General features: G+C 31.2%; 1 protein-coding gene across 1 annotated transcript; it reads left to right on the forward strand.

The window, feature by feature from the left end:
• On the forward strand, positions 1 to 26,497 carry LOC142232798 (uncharacterized). Its single transcript, XM_075303474.1, has 3 exons — positions 1 to 320; positions 12,271 to 12,454; positions 23,726 to 26,497. The coding sequence occupies exons 1-3, from the start codon at positions 113 to 115 to the stop codon at positions 23,877 to 23,879; spliced, it is 546 nt and encodes a 181-aa protein (XP_075159589.1). The 5' UTR covers positions 1 to 112; the 3' UTR covers positions 23,880 to 26,497.
• Positions 26,498 to 27,744: the final 1,247 nt, after the last annotated feature.

The following is a 27,744-nucleotide window of genomic DNA, read 5'->3' on the forward strand; positions in this document are numbered from 1 at the left end:
TCTAAAACGGTGGTCCCTTGAGCGAAAGAAACAAGATCTGCATTATCGTTTGTCGCGAACGCGAACGGGATTATTTTTCGACAAATCAAAGCAAAAACAAAATATCGCAAATATGAAATTGAAATTTGTTTTAAATCTCACCCTTATACCCACACTCTATGTTTTATTTGTTTTATTGGTGGAGTTTGTAGAGAATGGAGTGGCTCAAAACTCTGAGCCTTTATTTGAAATTCCAGTGCAGTTAATCGGATTTCCGGTGATTGTTATGTCAGTGCGTCTATCGCAATTTGCCAAAAAGTTGGCCTATTCATTAAATCCAAGTAAGTGTGAATGAATGAAATCTAGCCATTGAAGGAAAAATTGAAATCGAGAAAAACAAGATTTATGCAAAAAAAAATATGCAAATATTAGTTTTCGATTATTGAACATATCAATTATTGATGCTAGGTGACAACACACTTATGTCAAACAAGTTGAGAAAAATTTCAAAACAGCAATATTGAAGTGATTTACAGATTTAATTATAGATAATGAGTGGCTATAAACCAGATGGGGAAAATTGATTGTATATTTCCTTTTGATACAAGTTATGCTGTACAGTAATCCCTCGATTTACGTCGTGATTGGTTCCCGAATTTGACGACGTTAGTCGAAACGACGTAAACCGAATTAACAATAACTCATACTTACTCCTAAGTCCATTTATGTATGTATGTGCGTGTACATAATAAAAAACTTCAAAAATAAAGGTAATTCAGTAATTTCGGTAAGAATTTCAGAAAAAAAATGTTTCGATGTCATCATCGTTGATACTTATTTTAGGCGTTTCAGATAAAGTGGGCAAAAAAATCGACGACGTAAATCGAATTGCTACGTAAACCGAAGTTTGATGGAACAAAAAATTCGACGACGTAAATCGAAACAACGTAAACCGAGACGACGTAAATCGAGGGATTACTGTAATTAAAAAAAAAATCAAAAATTAAAAAAAAAAGAATTCCTCCCTCGTTTTTGTTATGGGAAGGAAATACTGGTAAATCGATTGATATGGTGATAATAGAACAATTTAAACAACAACAAAATGTGAAATGTGTAATATAAGTTTCAACCCAAACAATTTAGCTCGTAAAAAGTTTTAAATTCTTTTGCAGTTCATGCGACTATCATATTTTTTGCCTTGAATACTGATTTATGTCGGCCGATATTGTCGGTCCAAAACTAACGTCATGCTTTTGAGGTGATCATATTCCTTCACGTTTTTTCTTAAATTTTTGTTTCGGTACAAAGTATTTTTTTGTCCCCACCAATGTTGCCTGTATTTTCGGGTTTCTTGTCCCCAAAATATGACGCTTTCATACCCAAAAATCCTCTATTTATTTTAAAATTCCCCACAAAAACCCCCCAATAAAGTTTTGGCAAGTTTTTTGAAAAAATGTAATGGTAGGCTCTGCTGTAGAAATATAATAATTTTAAATTTGGAAAAATAGGCAATATCTGTTAAACTTGTTTGCGAGTTACAATGACATGAAGATCTCAAAACACAAAACCAGGTGACGGATTCTCAAAATATCATCCGATACAAGCTCTCATCAGAATTAACCCATAACTTTCACAGGACATTTTCATATACAGTGAAACCTCTCAAACTCGGACACTCTGAAAACCGAACACCTCCCAAACATGGACAGTTGTCTGGGAATGTTTGTTATGTGTTAATTAAAATTAACCTCTCATACCTGGACACCTCTCAAATGTGGACAAACTAGAGACGACTGTGAGTGTCCACCTTGGTTTCACTGCATTTGGACATGTGAGATCGAGCCTTCACTCGTCGAATAATTTCAGGCGCATACAAATTTTTTTTCTGATTCAAACATTTTTTTTTTGATTCAATTACGAAATTAATTGATCCAATTAATTTTTTAATTGAAATGTCTCCAATGACAAATATGACAGTATCAATCACAGTTTTAATTGGGCATAAAAATACTTATTTTTAAAAATTAATTGATTTCATTAGCAAATTTCAATTATTTTTATACCCTCCACGTATAGCCCCCATATAAACCGTATAGCCCCCATATAAACCGGCGATCAGATTTGGTTTGCGTAGCCTCTTGGAGGAGCAAAATTCATCCGATCGGGTTGAAATTTGGTACCTGGTGTTAGTATATGGTCTTTCACAACCACGCAAAAATTGGTCCAAATCGGTCCATTAATATATAGCCCCCATATAAACCGACGCTCAGATTTGGCTTGCGTAGCCTCTAAGAGAAGCAAATTTTATCCGATCCAGCTGAAATTTGGTACATAGTGCTAGTATATGGTCTCTAACAACTGTGCAAAAATTGTTCCACATCGGTCCATAATTATATATAGCCCCCATATAAACCGATCCCCAGATTTGGCTTGCGGAGTCTCTAAGAGAAGCAAATTTCATCCGATCCGGCTTAAATTTGGTACATGGTGTAAGTATATGTCCTCTAAACTCTGTGCAAAAATTGGTCCACATCGGTCCATAATTATATATAGCCCCCATTATAGCCCATTGACTTAATTAACTTAATGTCTCTATCCTGATTAAAAAGTAAATTATTATACCCTGCGCCACACTGTGGAACAGGGTATTATAAGTTAGTGCATATGTTTGCAACACCCAGAAGGAAACGAGATAGACACATGGTGTCTTTGGCAAAAATGCTCAGGGTAGGCTCCTGAGTCGATATAGCAATGTCCGTCTGTCCGTGAACACATTTTTGTAATCAAAGTCTAGGTCGCAGATTTAGTCCAATCGACTTCAAATTTAGCACAAAAATGTGTTTTGGCTCAGAATAGATCCCTATTGATTTTGGAAGAAATCGGTTCAGATTTAGATATAGCTCCCATATATATATATTTCGCCCGATATGGACTTATATGGCCCCAGAAGCCAGAGTTTTACCCTAATTTGCCTAAAATTTTGCACAAGAACAATTAGTACTATAGTCATGTGTGCCAAATTTTATTGAAATCGGTTCAGATTTAGATATAGCTCCCATATAAAGGGTGATTTGTTAAGAGCTTGATAACTTTTTTTTTAAAAAAAACGCATAAAATTTGCAAAATCTCATCGGTTCTTTATTTGAAACGTTAGATTGGTCCATGACATTTACTTTTTGAAGATAATTTCATTTAAATGTTGACCGCGGCTGCGTCTTAGGTGGTCCATTCGGAAAGTCCAATTTTGGGCAACTTTTTCGAGCATTTCGGCCGGAATAGCCCGAATTTCTTCGGAAATGTTGTCTTCCAAAGCTGGAATAGTTGCTGGCTTATTTCTGTAGACTTTAGACTTGACGTAGCCCCACAAAAAATAGTCTAAAGGCGTCAAATCGCATGATCTTGGTGGCCAACTTACCGGTCCATTTCTTGAGATGAATTGTTCTCCGAAGTTTTCCCTCAAAATGGCCATAGAATCGCGAGCTGTGTGGCATGTAGCGCCATCTTGTTGAAACCACATGTCAACCAAGTTCAGTTCTTCCATTTTTGGCAACAAAAAGTTTGTTAGCATCGAACGATAGCGATCGCCATTCACCGTAACGTTGCGTCCAACAGCATCTTTGAAAAAATACGGTCCAATGATTCCACCAGCGTACAAACCACACCAAACAGTGCATTTTTCGGGATGCATGGGCAGTTCTTGAACGGCTTCTGGTTGCTCTTCACTCCAAATGCGGCAATTTTGCTTATTTACGTAGCCATTCAACCAGAAATGAGCCTCATCGCTGAACAAAATTTGTCGATAAAAAAGCGGATTTTCTGCGACTGATTTTGGTAATAAAATTCAATGATTTGCAAGCGTTGCTCGTTAGTAAGTCTATTCATGATGAAATGTCAAAGCATACTGAGCATCTTTCTCTTTGACACCATGTCTGAAATCCCACGTGATCTGTCAAATACTAATGCATGAAAATCCTAACCTCAAAAGAATCACCCTTTATATCTATCGCCCGATATGGACTAATACGGTTCCAGAAGCCAGAGTTTTACCCCAATTTGGTTGAAATTTTGCACAGGGAGTAGAATTAGCATTGTAGCTATGCGTGCCAAATTTGGTTGAAATCGGTTCAGATTTAGATATAGTTCCAATATATAGCTTTCGGCCGATTTACACTCATATGACCACAGAGGCCAATTTTTTGCTCCGATTTAGTTGAAATTTTGCAGGGGAGTAGAATTAGCATTGTAGCTATGCGTGCCAAATTTGGTTGAAATCGGTTCAGATTTAGATATATCTCCCATATATAGCTTTCGCCCGATTTACACTCATATGACCACAGAGGCCTATTTTTAACTCCGATTTAGTTGAAATTTTGCACAGGGAGTAGAATTAGCATTATTGCTATGCGTGTCAAATTTGGTTGAAATCGGTTCAGATTTAGATATAGCTCCCATATATATCTTTCGCCCGATTTACACTCATATGACCAAAGAGGCCAATTTTTAACTCCGATTTAGTTGAAATTTTGTACAGGGTGTAGAATAAGCATTGTTGCAATGCGTGCCAAATTTGGTTGAAATCGGTTCAGATTTAGATATAGCTCCCATATATATGTTTTTCTGATTTTGACAAAAATGTTCAAAATACCAACACTTTCCTTGTAAAATCGCCACTGCTTAGTCGAAAAGTTGTAAAAATGACTCTAATTTTCCTAAACTTCTAATACATATATATCGAGCGATAAATCATAAATAAACTTTTTCGAAGTTTCCTTAAAATTGCTTCAGATTTAAACGTTTCCCTTATTTTTTTACTAAAATTGTGTTCCACCCTAGTGCATTAGCCTACTTAAATTTTGAGTCTATAGATTTTGTAGAAGTCTATCAAATTCTGTCCAGATCGAGTGATATTTAAATGTATGTATTTGGAACAAACCTTTATATATAGCCCCCAACATATTTGACGGATGTGATATGGTATCGAAAATTTTGATCTACAAAGTGGTGCAGGGTATAATATAGTCGGCCCCGGCCGACTTTAGACTTTCCTTACTTGTTTTTTACTACCATTGTGCTTCGCTCTAGAAGGAACAAAACTTTAATATTTTGATAAATCGAAAAAATCCCCTCAATATGAATATTGTTTTCTTGCTCTTGTTAACCCTTGACATTCGACTTGTTAACCCATATACACCAAGTTGACATTTCCTTTGCAATTTCATCCACAAATTTAATTAACCCTCTTTGCACGCTTACCACAAGATATTAACTGGGTTAACTCAAGGAGATCTGTAAAGCTCTTATACACATGTCACCAAAAAGTCTCTAAACTGGGCTGGAAGCACGTTCGCAGTACTCCAGACATGACTAAAAACCCATATGCATAGAGGTACTGATATTTAGTATGCCTATTACTGTCATTGCATGAGTGAAATATTTCGATTGAAGAAGCTAGCACAAAAAAACAAAAACGCTCTTCCCCATTGTGACTTACAGTCTTGCCTTAGAGAAAAAGTCAGACAATAAACCTGTCGGGGTAGAAAATTGGGTCAAGGCTAAATGACAAGAAAAAAAAACAACCGTAAACGTTATTGGGGAAATACCATTGTATAAAATGGTAACATGGGAGTTTAATGGCCTGCAGTGGTGACAAGAGAAGGGGGAGCAGGAATGTTTGTCATATGGATGTTTTCGCAGAGACTGTAAAACATTTGCAGCATTTAGTTCAGTGATTCCCTAAAGGCGAGGTTAGATCTTCATAAGAAAGTTTTGTGTTCTACTAGCAAATGTTACTTGAGAGTATCGTCTACATTTCAGTTCATGTTTTAAAGTAAAGAGATTTTTCTTAGATGAGGCAAAAATCCTTGAAAAGAATATTTCCGTTGGTCCATTTAATTTTATTACCCATTGCTTAAATATTATGAAATGTTTCTTTAATGTAATAAATTTTCATATATTTTCAATCAGTAAAGATAATTTTCAATGCTTTAATGAACTTTTGAACAAATTCCATTAATAATGAAATCATTCACTACTATAAATTTTACTATCGTAGATGTGAAAACTTCAAGTCAAACCAAAATTGCGTAGCAATATATACGATAAACAAAGTGTCACTGTCTGCTATCGACTGTCACCGTCATTACAGAATATTTCATTCTTTCTCCATAGTAGTCGTTCTGACTGGGCTATAAAACTGAAGTCCCCGATCTTCTGGGATTAATAAGGTTCCCAGCAAAAAAAAAGCGTCGCCTAAACAGTAGAGAAAATGTTCTTTTTGGATCCGGAAGTGGTGCCAAATTGACACAGAAGCGATGAATTTAACATGGGCTTGTCATACGACGGAGGTCCACCACCTCAACAGCCGCTGCACTGAAAAAAATATTGTCCTGAGGTCAAAGATTTCATGTCTTTAAAATACGAATGCAATTTTTGCTTAGCATAGAAGACGCATTTCTGTAATATAAAGTTTTTTTCCTTGCCCAAAAGTCGATAAACTTTTCAATGAAGTCGTATTATCCTTATATTTAAGTGATTTGACTTAAAAATGCGTATCATAACATGAAAGAAAAAATATTTGGACTAAGGCCAATTTGCCTTTAATAATTCAGAAAAATTCTTTAAATTTAATAAAATTGTCTTTAAATTTATTGTCTTTTGCATCTTGATTACAAAGCAAAATATCGTTCAAATATAGGACATGTTTTTCAACACTTTATTTTAAAGACGTTTTTACTTGCATCATAGCATAATTTCTACTGGAAGTCGAATCTGAATTTGGAAAATAAAATTGTCGTTAACCCGTTTTTAAAGGACTTTGAAAGCATATGAAGAAAAAAAGCTGAAAAAAAAGAAAAATTAAAATTTGCTTCCTAGAAGCAAGTACAGAAAACCCAAATTTAAATTGTGTCTTGTATTCTCCGCTTCTTTGGCTCGGAATCAATACCAAAATTTTTAAAGTAAAGAAAAATCTTTGGAACCGGGCATGCTTTTTTTCAGCGTGCACTGAATTTGCATCACTTCTTAAGGTGCACACAAAAAATTTTTTTTCTGATTCAATCACGAAATTAATTGCTCCAATTAATTTTTTAATTGAAATGTCTTCAATCACGAAAATGATAGTATCAATCACAGTTTTAATTGGTCATAGAAAAAATTCTTGATTAAAATATTAATTGATTTCATTAGCAAATTTCAATTAATTTTTTAATTGATTCAATTAAAAATTTAATTGATGTTGATAGCCAAACTCAATTAATTTTTTAATTAAGAAATGTAACTATTTTCAATTATTTTCTGAATTGGTTTTTATTTGGATTAACAATTGATTGTTTGAAATACATTTTTAATTAAAAATTAAAAAATATTCATCACTTTCTTTAACTGACTTAGTCTTCCGAATTTGATTAAAAAGTTAATTGTATCAATTAATGTTTTAATTAAAAATTTTTAAATTTTCAATCATCGACTTAATTGACTTAATATTTCTATCTTGATTAAAAAGTTCATTGTATCAATTAATTTATTAATTGAAATTTTTTTCAACTTCAATTAACTTTTTAATTGGAAATATTTTGGTGATATTTTTTTCTGTGTGTGCAGCGAATTCAGTGTTTTGGATGTGAATTAAGAAATTTTGTGATATCTTGACAAATAAATAATTTTTAAATTGTTGTTATGATTTTTAATGTATTATAACGCTTGTCTGGAGCGTTTGTCATCAAATATTTTAAAAAATTTGCAATTTTTCTAGAAAGGATTTAACATTTTTTTTCGGCTAAATTTAAATTTTGTACCATTTTATTAATTCTCAATCTATTTTTAACCTAACATATTTGAAACAAAAAATTTTAAATTTGTCATTAAAAATATGAAAAAAGCCAGTTATAAACAAGTATATACGGCCGTAAGTTCGGCCAGGCCGAAGCTTATGTACCCTCCATCATGGATTGCGTAGAAACTTCATCTAAACACTGCCATCCACAATCGAATCACTTAAGTTGCGGTAACGCTTGCCGATGGCAAGGTATCTTAAAACCTCCTAACACCATCTTCTAAATTGTATGTAAGTCCATACGTGGTATATATTAAATCAAAAAAGATCGATCCAATACGTATATAATTCATTTTGACAAAGTAGACATAACATTTTGACAAAATTTTCTACAGAAATAAAATTTTAACAAAATTTTCTATAGAAATAAAATTTTCACAAAATTTTCTACAGAAATAAAAATTTTGACAAAATTTTCTATAGAAAGAAAATTTTGATAAAAATTTCTACAGAAATAAAATCTTCGTAGATTATTTTTGGCTCGAGTGGCAACCATGATTATGAACCGAATAAAATTTGAACAATATTTTCTATAGAAATAAAATTTTGACAAAATTTTCTATAGAAATAAAATTTTGACAATGATGAAAATTTTATTATGAACCGAATAAAATTTTAACAAAATTTTCTCTAGAAATAAAATTTTGACAAAATTTTCTATAGAAATAAAATTTTGACAACATTTTCTATATAACTAAAATTTCGGTAGATTATTTTTGGCTCTAGTGGCAACCATGATTATGAACCGATATGGACCAATTTTTGTGTGATTGGACCAATTTTTGTATGGTTGTTAGCGACCATATACTAACACCACGTTCCTAATTTGAACCGGATCGGATGAATTTTGCTCCTCCAAGAGGCTCCGGAATCAAAACTGGAGAATGTTTTATATGGGGCCTATATATAATTATGGACCGATATGGACCAATTCTGGCATGGTTGTTAAAGATCACATACTAACACCATGTTCCAAATTACAACCGGATTGGATGAAATTTGCTTCTCTTGGAGACTTCCCAAGCCAAATCTGGGGATCGGTTTATATGGGCGCCATATATAATTTGGACCGATGTGGACCAATTTTTGCACGGTTGTTAGAGACCATATACCAATACCATGTACCAAATTTCAGCCGGATCGGATGAAATATGCTTCTCTTAGAGGCTCCACAAGACAAATCTGGGGATCGGTTTATATGGGGGCTATATATAATTAAGGACCGATATGGACCAATTTTTTCATGGTTGTTAGAGACCATATACCAACACCATGTACCAAATTTCAGCCCGATCGGATGAAATTTTCTTCTCTTTGAGGCTCCGCAAGCCAAATCTGGGGATCGGTTTATATGGGGGCTATATATAATTATGGACCGATGTGAACCAATTTTTGCATGGTTGTTAGAGACCATATACCAACACCATGTACCAAATTTCAGCCGGATCGGATGAAATGTGCTTCTCTTTTAGGGTCCGCAAGCCAAATCTGGAGATCGGTTTATATGGGGGCTATATATAATTATGGACCGATGTGAACCAATTTTTGCATGGTTGTTAGAGACCATATACCAACACCATATACCAAATTTCAGCCGGATCAGATGAAATATGCTTCTGTTAGAGGCTCCACAAGCCAAATCTGAGGGTCCCTTTATATGGGGGCTATACGTAAAAGTGGACCGATATGGCCCATTTTCAATACCATCCGACCTACATCGATAACAACTACTTGTGCCAAGTTTCAAGTCGATAGCTTGTTTCGTTCGGAAGTTAGCGTGATTTCAACAGACGGACGGACGGACGGACGGACGGACGCACGGACGGACGGACGGACGGACGGACATGCTTAGATCGACTCAGAATTTCACCACGACCCAGAATATATATACTTTATGGGGTCTTAGAGCAATATTTCGATGTGTTACAAACGGAATGACAAAGTTAATATACCCCCATCCTATGATGGAGGGTATAAAAATTGACTCAAATAAACATGCTGTGCAGTTAAAATAAAGAACATCTTTTGGAAGTTCTTTTAAAGATGTGCCTTGAGAAGAACTTCCAGATAGGATATAAGATAAGATAGGATAGGATAAGATGTAAGATAGGATATAATAGTAGGTTCTGTTTGTATGAGATATCCAGAACATCATTGCACTGGTGTGCAGATATCACCTGTGTTGCCAGATTGAATTTTCTTAAAGTGTCATTTCTTTCATTCACAATAGCTATTTATTGTTATTGATTTGTCCAAATAAGATGAAATCAAAAGCAATAAAGTGTCATAAATAATCGCACTAGAATGTGTGTGTGTTATTTGAACAATGTATGTATTAAAAATTTAGAATTTCGCTTATTTTCCATCCTCGTCATAGACCAAGGAAGGTATAGACAACGAAAGTGAATTCACAGCAGAGAATGAAGCCGACCCATTTTTGTTGGCGGCGGCTAACACTAAATTTTTGCCTCCGGCGGCGGCGGCTTGACGGCTAAGCCGATAAAAAATTGTCTGTTCGACGGCGCAAAATTATCTATTATAAAATCAATTTGAAGTTTTCCGAATTGTAATGAGATTAGTTGTACAACCAATCTTACAATCAAATTTACATTTCATTCAAATTTTTTGAGCAAAATTTTTGTAAAACTATTATAGCAACTTGATACTAATTGACTGAAAGTGGAAAGTTAAAAATTTTGGCAAAAACTATAACAAATATTATTAAATTTTTCTGATATAAATCAATATTTTAGATTAATTGGCGGCCAAATTTGAGTCGAGATGAGTCGACATATTCGGCGGCGGCGTCGACTGCTAAAAACGGGTCGGCGACGGCTAAAATCGGCGGCGCGACTCGGCGGCTTCATTCTCTGATTCACAGTGCTGTAGTTTGTCTGTACACCGTAGAAGGCTCTTTTTCGTCTGCAAATGAGTGACTTTTTAATTTGATTTGATTTTTGTTTTCTTTCCTTTGTTCTCTTGATGAAATACCAAATATTGGAAAAAAACATGTAAAATTCCAAACATCCACAACTTTTTTGTAATGCAAATTGACTGATTTGTACGGTAATTCTCGTTTTCCAAAAAGAAATTGAGTCACTTGACTGCGCAATGGAGTGGAATGACTGCGCACTGCAACTAAACAAAACCATGGTGAATTATCAAACTATGTCTTCATATTTTCTTGGTCTATGATCCTCGTATTTAAACAGCTGATGCCAATGATGCGTCATTTTGAAACAGCTGATGACAGGGTTGTACAGTTTTGCGATTTTTCTGGATAAATCGTATCTGCGTTATCTTTTAGTTCGTTAAAGTTTGGAGAGCTGCATCGAATACTGAATGAAAACTTCCCTTCTTTTTCTAGAAATTTTTAATGCGGGACAGCCATATGTTTATGGTATGTGTCTGAGATTTGACTGAAATATTTGGCAATCAGGTGTGATCAGCTGATTTTAATGCAACACCGTTTCACTATGATAGCAACACTGTCCTCAATCTGTATCCACAAAGTCCCAGCAAAAACAAAATTGGAAGTTGTTCTAAAGGCACAACTTTAAAAGCACTTCCAAAAATGTCCTCCCAAAGATGTTCTTTATTTTAACTAATAGGAAATCTATAGAGATTAGCATCTTCTTCAAACGATTTTTTTTTTATAAGGAGAAGGTTATTTGGTTTGCGAAAATTTTTTTTAAATATATTACCTTGTAAATTTCAAAAGCTTTATGGGATTTACCTGAAAAATGGGAAAGAAAAAATTGTTAATTAATTTTAATGTATAATTAATTTAATTCAATTTGTCAAGATTTTATTTCTATGGAAAATTTTGTCAAAACTTTATTTCTATAGAAAACAGGAAGTCCTTTTAATTCAATATTTTATAACTTACTTTTTTAATTTTTTTAAAGGGTAATATTGACTTTTGTCGTTTCAAATAATTTAAGAACAGAGTAGGAATTTATAAAATGGTATAAACTATTTAAATTTTGTCGAAAATAAATGCTAGAATACTTTAAAATCATAAGAAATTATAAAAAAAAATATTTGGCAAATTTTGAAAAAAGTTTTTTAATTCACATCCAAAACACTGATTTCGGATCACTCCTTAAGAAGATATGCAAATTCAATGCAACGGATGCTGAAATGTTGGACATCCCTATGACAAGCCCATGTTATGTTCCAAGCGTCTGCTCCAATTTTGCACCACTTGTGGATCAAAAAAACATTTTCACCGCTGTTTTGGCGACGCTTTTTGTTTGTTGGCGTGCTACCAAAACTTCCATAAAAAAATTGAGTATGCTTGCCTACAATTTGGGAACCTCTGATTTAAATTAAGGTCCCCTAAATTGTGATGTATTATTTTAAAAAATAGTTTAACATTACAACAAAATTGCGTTAATTAAACTAATCAAAGATTTTTATTATATTTGTTTCATTTTATGTTTTTATTGTTTTTGCAGATACCTATCGCTCGAGGAGTAAACGTGAAACTGCTCATTTGGCTTATGATGCTGATTATGCTCAAAAGGAAATTTTAAGAGAATTTGGTCAACGGGCCTGCATTTTGGAGGAACCATGTCGCCTGCATGCCTCACGTCCTGGCCGTGTCAGTCAAACTCATCCAAATTGGACAGAAGTATTCAGGTAGGTCATTAAACCCTTTTGTTTAGGTAAACAGAAAAAACACAAACACACTCCAACTATCTCTATTGCTGGCTCCAAAACATCAATGGCTTCAAAGGTTTATGGATCATTGAATTTGAAGCATCGAAAGTGGCATTGTGCACGAATGCTTCTCCTTGTCCCTTGATGGTTGGTTATATTGCTGCTGATAGCTATTGCCATTCCTCATGATGGTGATGATGCAGCGTTTACATGGGTAATGAGCTTGTATATCGTTGGCTTTGGCTCTATCCAAATGGCTTTGGCTGTTGCTATATTGATGTCATTGTCATCCTAGCCATCGCCATCACCATCTCAGCATTGATTACTTTTAGTTTTGTACTTTTGTTAAGATGTCATTGTCAAATGCATGCATTTGTTACTTGGCTGGTTGAGTGGATTCGTTTGGTGGTTCCATCGCTGCACAATTACTTCTACGTTACCAGGAGATCCAAATGTTTTCCAATCAATTTTTATTTGAAAAATGCCAACTCATTTGTGCATAATTTAATGTCTCTTTTTTTCTTCCCACTTGCACGAAGTAAAACTAAATTCACCCAAGATAAACATGAAGCAAAACTTTATCCTGGCATTTCTTGGAAATCCTTGAAGATGAGTTGTCGGTTTTGCAATTTGCAAAAGGAGAAATGAGTAGGAGGGCAAAATATGCTATACTATGTGCAAGTTGTTTTCCTTCACTCCCTTTCTGCTGAATTCCTATAAATTTCCTTAATGAGTAGCATTCGAAATAACTTGCTAAAAATTCCAGTGTTGTCAAATGTACTTGAAGATTTTTCACTGTTGACAATTTTACTCCAGACCGTGACTCTGTTATTGTATAAGTGGATACTGACGTGGGCCCTCACTTAATAGAAGCAAGAAGATTCAGATAGAGTTGCCATACAATTTTTCTTTAAATAATCACTTCGAATTGCATAAAATAAATCCTCAAGAAGACAATGGTTAGGTTAGGTGGCAGCCCACATTGGTGAACTACTCTCTTATCACTGAGTGCTGCCCGATTCCATGTTAAGCTCAATGACAAGGGACCTCCTTTTTATAGCCGAGTCCGAACGGTGTTCCACATTGTAGTGGAACTACTTAGAGAAGCTTTGAAACCCTCAGAAATGTCACCAGCATTACTGAGGTGGGATAATCCACCGCTGAAAAACTTTTTGGTGGTGTTTGGGCATGCTAACCATTGCACCACGGTGGCTCCCGAGAAGACAATGGATCATGCAGTTTAGGTTAGGTTTAGTTAAAAAATGATTCAAATTCCCTGTCTCGTGTCGGATGGCATATACTTAAGACATTCGAACTCTTTAATGAAATCCCTGATTTCTTGGAACTCTTTAATGAAATCTCTAATTTTGACAAAATTTTCTATAAAAATAAAATTTTGACAAAATTTTCTATAGAAATAAAGTTTTGACAAAATTTTCTATAGAAATAAAATTTTGACAAAATTTTCTATAGAAATAAAATTTTGACAAAATTTTCTATAGAAATAAAATTTTTACAAAATTTTCTATAGAAATAAAATTTTTACAAAATTTTCTATAGAAATAAACTTTTGACAAAATTTCTATAGAAATAAAATTTTGACAAAATTTTCTATAGAAATAAAATTTTGACAAAATTTTCTATAGAAATAAAATTTTGGCAAAATTTTCTATAGAAATAAAATTTTGGCAAAATTTTCTATAGAAATAAAATTTTGATAAAATTTTCTATAGAAATAAATTTTGATAAAATTTTCTATAGAAATAGAATTTTTACAAAATTTTCTATAGAAATAAAATTTTGACAAAATTTTGTATAAAAATAAAATGTTGATAAAATTTTCTACAGAAATAAAATTTTGACAGAATTTTGTATAAAAATACATTTCTGGCAAAAGTTTCTATAGAAATATGCTTTTGTGAGCTTTTTGAGGTCTTTGTACATATATTTGAGAACTTTGTACTTATGTCAGTTTTTTTTTTTTTTTTTTTTTTTTTTCAATATATATGGCAACCTTTGTTATTGCCTTCACTCGTGTCTGACTGTTATCGCCCCCTATATCTGATTAACGTTTATTGTTAATATACGCAACAAATCGAAACTAAAACTTTATCCATTTGTCCAACTTCGTAGTGAAAAACGCTTCGTAGTATTTAATTCCAACAAAGAAATTCGAAATAAAATTTTACTTTATTTTTATGTATTTCATAATTTTATATTTCCAAACGACAATATACATAAATTAAAGCAAAATAACAAAAAAATCAATAAAAAAAGTTATTGTTGCAAACTTTTTGTTGGAGATTTTTTTATGATTTTTTTTTGCGATGTGGTGATGTGCGAACTATAAGACACTGACCTTACCCAAGGCTTGGTGAGTTGAGATGTTCTATAGGAAATTGACGAGGGCAAATATGAAAAAACAAAATAAAGACATTTTGTATATAACATATCGTGTGATATTTTCTTAGAAATCAGTAAACATGCATTAGTTGGGTATAGCAATTTAATTAAACCCTCAATGAAAAAAATTGTTGATATTTACACATTTATTAGAATCTTATTCCCTAGATCTAAAATAAGGCTGATTGCAAGTCATTCGACATATTTTATGCCGACAATATATAAGGCTTGTTTTGAGTCACATAAATATTTTTTATTAATATTTCTTGGGGTTATAAAATTTCCTCTATCAAGGGAATAGCAATTTAATTGTTAATTTATTTTAACAAAAAAATAATTAAAAACTTTGATTACAAAATTTGTTCATATATATATATTTGGGTATGATTTAATTTGACCATTGTTTCCTTATGAATGGACATGTCCTAAAACAGATTTTCAACTTCGACTGACCTGGGTCATTTCATTTTCACACTTTTGTGATTATTTGTCATATGCAAACACACAATAAGGAATGGAAACTTTAGCAAATGTTATTTTAATTTTTTTCACAATTCATATTTTTCATTTATGAACTTACACAACAAACTTGATAAGTAAATTTAATATCATACCCCTTGCGAAATTCAAATCTCTTCTATGGAAAATATTTTGACAAGTCGTAGGTGTGCACTTGACATATGTAAACTTTTTCAACTCTATTGTGCCATAATGAATGCAGAACTTTTTGAAAAATGGAAAGATTCGTAAAGGTGGGTGTATGGACAATAATTGGACGAGAATGAAGCAAATTTTTCAACTAAGGCAATATTTTTATGTAGATATTGTAACCAGCTTCACCATCAACATTATTGTTCTAGTGCACTTAGAGAAATGGTATCATATAAGAATGTGTTTTAAATCTTTTTATCCATTATCCTAACCACGGTTACCACTCGAGCAGAAAATAATATACCCCATAATTTTAAGAAAATTTTACCAAAAAAACTACTAAACAAAAATTCTTATTTTGCAAAATTTTATTTATATAGAGATAAAATTTTGTCAAAAAATTTTCCCCATATCTCTATAGAAAATTTTGTAAAAATTTTATTTCTGTAGATATAAAATTATCAAAATATCATTTCTATAGAAAATTTTGTCAAAATTTGATTTCTATTGAAAATTTTATTAACATTTTATTTCTATAGAAAATTTTTGTCAAAATTTTATCTCTATAGAAAATTTTTGTCAAAATTTTATGTCCATAGAAAATTTTGTCAAAATTGTATCTCTATAGAAAATTTTGTCAAAATTGTATCTCTATAGAAAATTTTGTCAAAATTTTATCTCTATAGAAAATTTGGTCAAAATTTTATCCCTATAGAAAATTTTGTCAAAATTTTATTTCTATATCTATTTTTTAGTATAACATTTTTATCAGTATAACATTTGTTCTCTATTCTTGACGAAAATTACTATATGGCTATTATACAAAACTTTTGTTCAAGTGTTCTTTGGATTGTGTGAGTGTTTGTTTGCTTTTTGGTTTGGGTTTATAACTCATTTTAACAATGTGTTGATAATGTAATTTTTGAAACTTCAACCAATGTCGGAGGGGTATTTACCTCGTCCCACTCATGCATATTTTTACTGAACTTTAAATTAAATTTACTATTGTTTTTCGTCAGGATATTGTGACAAGTGTCAGAAAGTATTAAATGTATAACATAATTATTTGAGGTTGTGAAGGGTTAATTTACATGGGTAACGTTATAATGATACTAAACAAAAAATCAAAGCATACCTTTAGGCTCTTCGGTATTGGCATAAGGTGAGGTGAATTTCTGTATTTTTCACATCACGTGTGGAATAGGATTGCAATAGAACAAACTCCACTTTTTATCAAAACAAAAGTCGAAGTAGAGGTTTCGGAAACTTAAAAATCGTGTCAAAACAAAATCAGGACCAGAAGTAACCATAGAACATTGACGAAATGTCGAGCTGGATCGTTTGAAAGTCGCGACTTCAAAAGGCCACATTTCGGTAATCTCAAAAGCCGAAAGTAAACTTTATCAATTTTTTTTTCCAAAAATTGACTTTTCTAAATAAGTCGGGGTTTTCTAATATTGAGTAAACTGAAAAGCCGACATTTCCAAATTTAATTGATTCTCATTGCAATCTTTTGTGTAAAATGGTCATAAGGGTTTTACCTCAATACGAGTATATTGTCTATGAATATATTTTCCACTAAGAAAAAAGGCGGACCATTGCTCAATGAAGGCTTCCGGTCACGATTACCACTCGTGCCAAAAATATTTTACGAGCATTTGAAAAAAAAATGTACCAAAAATCTATCAAATTAAAAGAAATGTTTTATATTGAATTTATATAAAATTTTTTTAAAATGTTATTTATATAGATGATGTTGTCAAAATTGTATTTCTATAGAATATTTTATCAAAATGTTATTTCTATACAATATTTTATCAAAATGTTATTTCTACAGAAAATTTTGTAATTTTTTTTTCTGTAGAAATTAAGTGAACATTTTATTTATTTAGAAAATTTTGACAAAACTTTATTTCTATAGAACATTTTGTAAAAATTTTATTTCTATAGAAAATTTTATCAAAATTTTATTTCTATAGAAATTTTGTCAAAATTGTATTTCTATAGAAAATTTTGTCAAAATTTCATTTCTATAGAAAATTTTGTCAAAAGTTTATTTCTAAAGAAATTAAGTGAAAATTTTATCTATTTAGAAAATTTTGACAAACTTTATTTCTATAGAAACTTTTGTCAACATTTTATTTTTTAGATAATTCTGTAAAATTTTTATTTCTACAGAAAATTTTGTCAAAATTTAATTTCTATAGAAAATGTTGTCAAAAACTTTATATCTATAGAAAAATATTATTTATATCGAAAATGTTTGCAAAGTTTTATTTGTATAGAACATTTTTGGTAAATTTTATTTCAATAGAAAATTTTTTCAAAATTTTATTTTATAGAAGAATTTTTCAAAATTTTAATTGTATAGAAAATTTTGTAAAAATTTTATTTCTATAGAAAATTTTGTCAAAATTTTATTTCTATAGAAATTTTTGTCAAAATTATAAAATTTGTGTCAAAATTATATAGAAAATTTTGTCAAAATTTTATGGCAATAGAAAATTTTGTCAAAATTTTATTTCTATAGAATAATTTGTCAATATTTTATTTCTATAGAAAACTTTGTCAAAATTTTATTTTTATAGAAAATTGTACCTCTTAATTGGAGAGGTACACCAATCTACCTACCTGTAAAAAATCTACCATTTTTGGTAGAATTCTATCAACTGTGGCAACCGTGCTCCCGGTTCGGTGCACGGAGAAAATGATATTAAGGCGGGGTAAATTTCTTAACATTATGTAAAAGGTTGCCACATTCATTTATCTCAACAGAAGAATTATAAAATGAGAAGTAGGAGGATTAAGGACAATGTTTGGGAATGTCGCAAAAATAAAAAGATATGCAAAACAATAAATGTTATAACTTCCCAAAAGGCTTTAATCGATAATAAGTCTCTAATATATTCCCCTGAATCTTGTTGCTGGTATCCTTTGCACCTTGATTGCTACCACTTGGCCAAATAAACCGATTATTTTATTGCACCTCTAGGTCCCTATACGTTAAGAAATCTTGGACTAGTGATACCATTCTATAATTCCTTATATGACCAAACCATAAATATCTTTTAGTTATTCTTTTTAGTGAAATTCCTACTCAATGGTATTTAACATTTTCTCCATTTTCAACCTCCATAATTTATACAATCACCTTGGACCCCATGCAAATGTCAATGCAAAATGACGTAGTTTCAGACATTTGTTCAGTATCCTTTCATTTCCTTTGTCATACACATAAGAAGATCAAAGTACACTCCAATGATGATTACTTAGTAGAAATTATGCCTACATTAGCGGGTAATAACCTATTAAAGGCCCACTCTTGGGGTATTTAAGGGTGCAGCCTATTGTCTTTGGATGAATAACAAAAGAACTAAAGATCTTAGTGTAAACTTTACATGGGTTTGGATGGGTTTAATATGTAAAACTCAAACTTCCTGCAGGGGGGAAAATACCCCTCTTTCATTCTTTTACTTATGTAACTTTTCTTTCCCCCTTAGGTTGGGATGTCCCATCATTTCTATAATCTTTTATGAAAATTTCTCAACTTTCATTTGCACTTGATTTATTAAAAACAATATCACGATTGCAGTTTTAATTTTTTTTTCGCATTTCTTACTTGAGATGGGGTCCTTAGTGCGTGTATGTGTGTTTGAGGAAGGATGTAAATACATTCTAAAAAAAAAAATAAATAAATAAATAAAAAAAATATATTTATATTTCTCCCAGAGTACAAATTTTAAAAGGCCTCAAATATTAACTTTCTCTTTCTAATTATAAGGTTAGTGACATCAATATATCATAAATATATAATATGTTTCAATAATTATATATGTATTAGTTTAAAAATATAAAGTGTTAAAATACAGTGTCCCAAACACATATTTGTTTACACCAAAATAAATGAAAATCTCTCTTTTCTGTCTGTGTATAAGTGCCACTATGTTAGTATCCTTCTCCACCTAGCTCATTGGCATTACATCTACGAGAAGAAGGATTTCAACAAGTCTTTGTTTTAAGGACTCAACATTTATTTTATTGTTTCCATGCAAAAGTATTTCACTCTACTTTTACTACTTATGAGATATTATTGTTTTTAATCCGCTTTTATATTTGCTTTACGCTTTTTCCATCCTCCCATTTTCCTTCCTGCGTTTCTGTGATTATTTTCTTTACTATCACCTACTGTTACTGTTTGCTTGTTTGTTGTTTTTTTTCAAAGAATGCACCATTTTGTTACAATACGACAATGAACAGTGGAACATTGGAAAATAATTAAAAATAAAAAAAAACATAAAATAAATAAAACATTGGAACATTTGGAAAATAAATTTCAGAAACTGTGAATGACATACATAATGTAAAGTACAAGTTCATTTGTGACGAAGACCATACAGACAAAAAAATCTCATTAAAATTCAGCGACGACATGTTTTCATTGATATAACGAAAACTTTTCATTGATACAATAAACAGTTGCATTAATAGTATGAAATATTTCATTATTTATAAAATCTGTACGGACATGTCTAGTATTTTTGGACGAAATGTGTTTTATTGTATTAACGAAATTTTTCTTTAATATTGAGCCAATAAAACATTCACATAACATACAATGAAAATTTAGTTATTGTAATGATTTTTTGATTTGATATTGATTTCATAATATTATTGAAAATGTTCATGGCTTTCATAAAATACATAATAATATTTTTAAATTAAATTAATGAAGTTTTTTCTTTGTATAGATAACTGAAAATTAAACACACTATATTCAAATAAAGATTGTTATCAAAACGATTTAGTTTTATTGTTCGCATTTATTTATTTTTAATTTAATTGGATTTAAATTAATTTAATATAATTTAGTTTAATGCAAATATGTAGTCGTCCAAGTTTTAGCTGTGTGTTAGGCTACACCAAACAAATCGTTTAAACTGCAGACTAAAATTTTTCGATAAGACTTCTTCAACGCGTGTTTTTATTTATTTTATTAAATTTTAAAATTAATTTTTGATATTACAAGTGCGGTTGTCACTCGAGCCAAAAATAATCTATCAAAATTACAAAAAAAAAACTACCAAACAAAAATATTTTATTTTGTAAAATTTTATTTCTATAAAAAATTGTGTCCAAATTTTATTTCTATAGAAAATTTTTTTAAAATTTTATTTCTATAGAAAATTTTGTCAAAATTTTATTTCTATAGAAAATTTTGTCAAAATTTTATTTCTTTAAAAAATTTTATTTCTATAGAAAATTTTGTCAAAATTTTATTTCTATAGAAAATTTTGTCGAAATTTTATTTCTATAGAAAATTTTGTCAAAATTTTATTTCTATAGAAAATTTTGTCGAAATTTTATTTCTATAGAAAATTTTGTCAACATTTTATTTCTATAGAAATTTTTATTAAAATTTTATTTCTATAGAAAATTTTGTCAAAATTTTATTTTTATAGAAAATTTTGTCAAAATTTTATTTCTATAGAAAATTTTGTCAAAATTTTATTTTTATAGAAAATTTTGTCAAAATTTTATTTCTATAGAAAATTTTGTCGAAATTTTATTTCTACAGAAAATGTTAACATTTTTTTTCTATAGAAAATTTTGTCAAAATTTTATTTTTATAGAAAATTTTGTAAAAATTTAAAAATGTAAAAAATTTTAAATTTAAAATGTTTAAAGTTTTGTGTTTGTCTCATGTTATATGTTAGCGAATAAGAAAACTTTAAAAGTGCAATAGCAAATAACCTGACTAAAGATTAAATGTAAGTGTATTTCCTTTTACTAACCAGTTGATATAATGATTTAAAATTAAAATTAATAATTGTTATATTATAACAAGTATATACAGCAGTAAGTTCGGCCGGGCCGAATCTTAAATACCCACCACCATGAACCAATTATTAGGGTTTCCTTTGAAATTTCAGGAGGGCTTGAGGACTTGAGGACACTTCCCGATGATAAATTTAAAGATTTCACCTATGAGGACTATATCAGATTTTGGATTTAGTTCTAAATTTCAGGCAAATTGGATAAAAACTACGAATTCTATAAGCCCAAAAAGAAAAATCGGGAGATCGGTTTATATGGGGACTATACCAAAACATGGACCGCTACTCACCATTTTTGGCACACCTCTTTATGGTTCTAAAATACCTCTAGAATTTGAAATTGAGGCAAATTGGATAAAAACTACGGATTCTATAAGCCCAAGAAGTAAAGTCGGGAGATCGGTCTATATGGGGGCTATACCAAAACATGCACTGACACTCACCATTTTTGGCACACCTCTTCAAGGTTCCAAAATACCTCTAGATTTTCAATTTCGCGCAAATTGGATGAAAACTACGGTTTCTATAAGCGAAAGACCCCAAATCGGGAGGTCGGTTTATATGGGGGCTATACCAAAACATGGACCGACACTCACCATTTTTGGCACACCTCTTCAAGGTCCCAAAATATCTCTAGATTTTCAATTTCGCGCAAATTGGATGAAAACTACGGTTTCTATAAGCGAAAGACCCCAAATCGGGAGGTCGGTTTATATGGGGGCTATACCAAAATATGGCCCGATATAGCCCATCTTCGAACTTGCCCTGCGCGCAGACAAAAGACGATTCTGTGCCAAATTTCAGGACGATAGCTCCATTATTGAATGCTGTAGCGTGATTACAACAGACAGCCAGACAGACAGACAGACAGACGGACGGACAGACGGACATGCTTATATCGTCTTAGAATTTCTCCCTGATCAAGAATATATATACTTTATATAGTCGGAAATCGATATTTCGATGCGTTACAAACGGAATGACAAACTTATTATACCCCGTCACCATTCTATGGTGGTGGGTATAAAAATTGCTAGATTCAATAAAGATGCCATCCCTGAAGAAGCTGGAATCACCCAGCGAAACGTTGGATGAAAAAATGTAATAAACTAATCTATTCGCATAAAAATACCTGACCTTAAAAGCCCAAAAGCAACAACAGATGTCTAAAAAAAAAATTATTTCTAAAGAAAATTTTGTCCAAATTTTATTTCTATAGAAAATTTTGTCAAAATTTTATTTCTATAGAAAATTTTGTCCAAATTTTATTTCTATAGAAAAATTTGTCAAAATTTTATTTCTATAGAAAAATTTGTTAAAATTTTATTTCTATAGAAAATTTTGTCCCAATTTTATTTCTATAGAAAAATTTGTCAAAATTTTATTTCTATAGAAAATTTTGTCCAAATTTTATTTCTATAGAAAATTTTGTCTTTTGATTCATTCATTTTCAAATTCTTCTTTATTAGTTTAATTTATAAATACAATTCATTTAATGAGATTTTATCACAGTACATATTACAACATATAAGACTCTGACTGACAATATAAACTAAGCCATTTAAGATACAATTTTTGTCTATAGATTTTTTTTTCCAAATTTTCATTTTTCTTGAATTTTTTTAAAATTTCATTTCTATAGAATTATTTTTCAAAATACTTACACTCAAAGAAAATTTCATTACAATTGGTCTAACGATATTTGTTCATTGATATAATGAAATGGTTTTATTACGGTAATGAAAAGTTTCGTTAATAGTACGAAAAATTTCATAGCGCAACAAAAAAATTCGCTATTATAATGAAAAATTCCGTTGTACGAGTATATACGATTTTGTTTCCTTCTTTATATATATATATATATATATATATATATATATATATATATATATATATATATATATATATATATATATATATATATATATATATATATATATATATATATATATATATATATATATATATATATATATATATATATATATATATATATATATATATATATATATATATATATATATATATATATATATATATATATATATATATATATATATATATATATATATATATATATATATATATATATATATATATATATATATATATATATATATATATATCAATCTTTCCTTATATTTATATCAAGGCTCCACTGTTTATTTCCCTTAAGTCAGTAGTGGTTGTATGCTGAATGTTTGCCTTTTAGTGGGTGCATTAAAACATTGGCTTTATATCAATGTGGTGGCAATAGCAACAGATTCACATGCAGATAATGTTGCTTCTCAAAAACAAAAGCTCTGTCATAACATGAACATTTATGCGATTTCGTTCTACGTCTTTCTTTCTGTCTTTGCAGTAACTACAAAGTGCAATCAACCGGTATGAAACAATGGTATTTGTTGTCTTTATTCATTGGCGATGCTGTGCGTGATGTACCCCTGTGTCGTTTGTTGGCAAAGAGGATGCCATGTCCAGGCGCTGGTCCCCTGCCGCCGCCACAACCACGATAAGGACTATAGCCAATGCTATGGCAAATGCATCATCAACATGCTACTATTACGGAAAGGTGGACTACCCCAAAGGACTACCTCTTAGTAAAGTAATTTCGATATACTACTCCATATACGTCTGCCCAGCTTACTTGCTCTATAAACAAAAAGGAAAAAAAGAATTACTCTGTTTTTTTATATTTACATTTAATGGCTGTTCGTCCCCCTATTTTTATTTGTTTTTACCATTTAAATTTTTATCCTTTCTCTAGGATTCCGCGTTTTTTTCTTCCCATTTATTTTTTTTGCAAAGGGACACGGGCTATATGGGTGGGTAACAAAAGGAGTAATTGTAAAAAAAAGTATCCCTGTATCTATTACGATTGGTGTGGGAAAAGAAGCTGCCACTCTATAAAGGAATCTTACAAGAATGACATGTAACTCTTGCCGTTTATCCTTCAAACAAGTGACAGACATTAAATTTAAATTTTTTTCTAGCTGTTTTGTAACGGCAGCTGCTTTTACAGGACAGAACATTGGTCATGCGTGGGGTTTAGGGCATGGAATATGGGAGATCATCATCAGTAGTTTGAGGTCAACCACAAGTGTTGTAACGTGTTTTCTTTGGCCTCCAACCCCTACCCCTCCCTCCATTAGCCCTCAGAGGAAAATTTCATTTCGCCTTGTTATTGCGGTTGTTGAGAACCATCATCATTGGAGTATGTTGTGTGGACAGTAATTTAAAGTGGAATGTAAATAATTATGCTGCATAAATTAAACAAATGCTTTTGACATGTGGCCAAGGGAAAGCGACTTCGTATTAAATTTTGCGGGAAATAATCATACCAGTAATGGTTTGGAGAGGGAATCACAGAGGCTCTAAGAATAATTAGGGGGTTTGTAGCTTAAGACCGATACTAGGTGCGGTTTTAGAGATGAAATTATGTTTTCTAAAACAATCAAAATTATAAACTAGAGCAGACATGTTCCTATTAAATTTTGACGAAATCTAGATGAAAAAGAAAGTACATATCAATCGAATTAAATTGTCTGCATTATAGCATAGCCCATTCACAAAAGACTCGAAATCTAATGAAAATGTATTGGAAATCTCTTTTTTTAAAAGGCAAATTGAAATCTAGTCAAAGCGAATTTTGGAATTATTTTAATAAAGTAACCGCAAAAACCGAATATAGCACCATCGTTTAAACGTGGAAAGTTTTAATTTTTCTTTTAGGTTATTTTTTTCTGCTGTATCAATTTAAAATTTGTTAACTACATTTCACCAGTGAGACATCATTAAATGTCCTTTTTCATCCTTTGGTTCTCCCAATCATCGTTTTTGTGTTCCATAGCAAAAACAATGTATGACCAACCATTTTTTTTTTTATTGTTCCCCAGCATGGACAGTTTTTTTCTGTGTGTTAGTGTTTGTGTGATGCTATTGCAGTTTCCTTGCTTCCTTTTGACTACCATAGTAATACAGTTACAAACGATTTCATTTTGTCAGCAATCATCGTTGAACAAAGGACCAGGACAGGAAAAAGATATACTGTGTCGGAATTATTGGACGCAATGGTTGGTTTCACTAAATTGAAAAAGTCAGGATTTAAAATGACATGTGGGTGAAGGTTTCATATCAAATCACACCATGTGGGTGAACGGTCATAAAAATCTAAAAAAAAAAATCTTGGAAATTGTATGAAATATTTGGCAAAATTTCGGCTTTAGTACGTTTTGTCTCATTTTAGTACGAATTTTGGAATTTGATATCATTCCTTACTTTAGCTGGTGACCTCATTCAAATATACTGAGTAGTACAGAATTTTTAAAAGAATAGTGATGATCTCTTTGGTATCAAAAATTTTACAATTTTTTTTTTCAACATTTGATTTACCTTTTTTGCCGGAGAAACACTAACCCATTCCATTACACTAATATCACCAAACATGTTTTCCGCATAGATAAATTGAAAATACTCCTAACACTGAATTTTTTGTGAAAGTAACATCCACCGAATTTTACCTTCATAGCTCCCAATGGGTTAATTACCTCAAACCTGCTAACTGATTTTTTTTTTGTGAAAGTAACAGCCACCGAATTTTACCTTCATAGCTCCCAATTGGTCAAACCATTTTTATTCCCATATTAAACCGTGACACTGTTCTTGCAGCATGAAATGCAATTTAATTTGGTTCTCTTATCAAGGGATTTAGTTGTTCGTGTTTAAAAAAGTTTTTGTCTGTTGCAATTTATAATGGCTACAATTTGTGGAGCTCTGAACTTCAGGACTCAAGTATACAGCTTAAACTGTTGATTTTTGGTTTAAATGGTTTTTATCCATTCATTACAGAGGGATATCCTTCTTTTTTTGTGTGTAAACACACACACCCACAAAAACAGGTAGATATACACGTATGACTGATATATGTTCACATTACCCTGGTTACCCATACTGGTCGTCAGTGTTTCCTTTTGGTTTTTCCGCAGCTATAACATTAATTTTTGTGTGAAATTTGTTTAAATTCCAGTAAAATATGCAGACCAAATATTATTTTTCTATTTTTAGCCATTGTTATTATTTTATCTGTTATTATTTATTTGTTATACTCTTTTTTATAGTTTGTAAGTGTTGTTATCACAGGAAAAAAAAATAAATAAATAAAATTTTTATATTTAAGGCGATTATAGTTGTTATTTTCAAACTAAATATATCCCCAATGAGTACTAAACATAATATCTGAGAATGGTAAGTAAAAAAAATTGCAAAATCCGCACTATTATTGTTATAGATTTAAATTGGAAATGGTGCATTTCAATAGATTTTTGCATGCCAATTTGGCTAATGGCAAGTGAACTATATTATCTGGAAATGAGACACAGCAACCCATATAGAATTGGTATAACTCCCATTTAAATTATTATTCGATCTAGCAATGGACATTGAATTTTTGAAAAATAGCTTCCATTGCAGTCGTATGACATTACAAATGGGGTGGTTCGTGCTATATTTTGATACCATTGTAATACCACAGTGGTGAACTTCTCTCTTATTACTGAGTGCTGCCCGATTCCATGTTAAGTTCAATGATAAGCGACCTCCTTTTTGTAGCCGAGTCCGAACGGCGTTCCACTTTTCAGTGAAACCAAATATCACCAGCATTACTGAGGTGTGATAATCCACCGCTGAAAAACTTTTTGGTGTTCGGTAGAAGCAGGAATCGAAATCACGACTTTGTGCAGGCAAGGCGGGCGTGCCAACCCTTGCACCACGGTGGCTCTCTAGATTGGGTACAAGCAGTGGTGCCTACTCCCGAAGGTCAAAAAGAACTAAAAAGATTTTATAAATTCTAACATAGCAGTTCCCACCACAAAAACTACTTCAGCCTGCAGAAATTTAAAGTTCAAACTTTCAAAGATGTATTTTATAGCATTTGGGTATTGATTTAATTTGAAGCATGTTTAATTTTATGAAATAATAAACCTCTATCCAAGTTTACAGCTTATAAATTTTAACGCTTATTTTACTTTGATTCAATACATTTTGATCAGTAATGGATTCCAAATTTCAAAATATGTATTTCAAAGGAGAAAATACATTTTTCGACATTAAATTTGGAAATATTATCTAGTATATTAATATATTAAGGGAGTCGATTTCTTACTTCAATTATGAGTACTTATGTCAATTTAATACAAACGTTTTTAATGACATCTTTATCAAGTTCAGAAATTCTGCACTCGTCCCATGACTCAAAAAGAATACCCTAAATAACAATATTGATTAAAAACAGGATCAATACCACCTTCATAATAACATCAAATTCTATATTTGGCAATTTAGTTGAGTTTCTCAAGCTTTTGCCAATCTAATCAAAACTTTTGT

Source organism: Haematobia irritans, chromosome 4, assembly GCF_050003625.1.
Source record: "Haematobia irritans isolate KBUSLIRL chromosome 4, ASM5000362v1, whole genome shotgun sequence".
Lineage (NCBI taxonomy): Eukaryota > Metazoa > Arthropoda > Insecta > Diptera > Muscidae > Haematobia > Haematobia irritans.

Excerpts from the sequence above, each read along its gene's own strand:
- LOC142232798 (XM_075303474.1), top strand. The coding sequence starts at position 113 with ATGAAATTGAAATTTGTTTTAAATCTCACCCTTATACCCACACTCTAT. Across the intron at positions 321-12,270 it reads GGCCTATTCATTAAATCCAA|ATACCTATCGCTCGAGGAGT; the intron begins GTAAGTGTGAAT and ends TTGTTTTTGCAG. Across the intron at positions 12,455-23,725 it reads AATTGGACAGAAGTATTCAG|TAACTACAAAGTGCAATCAA; the intron begins GTAGGTCATTAA and ends CTGTCTTTGCAG.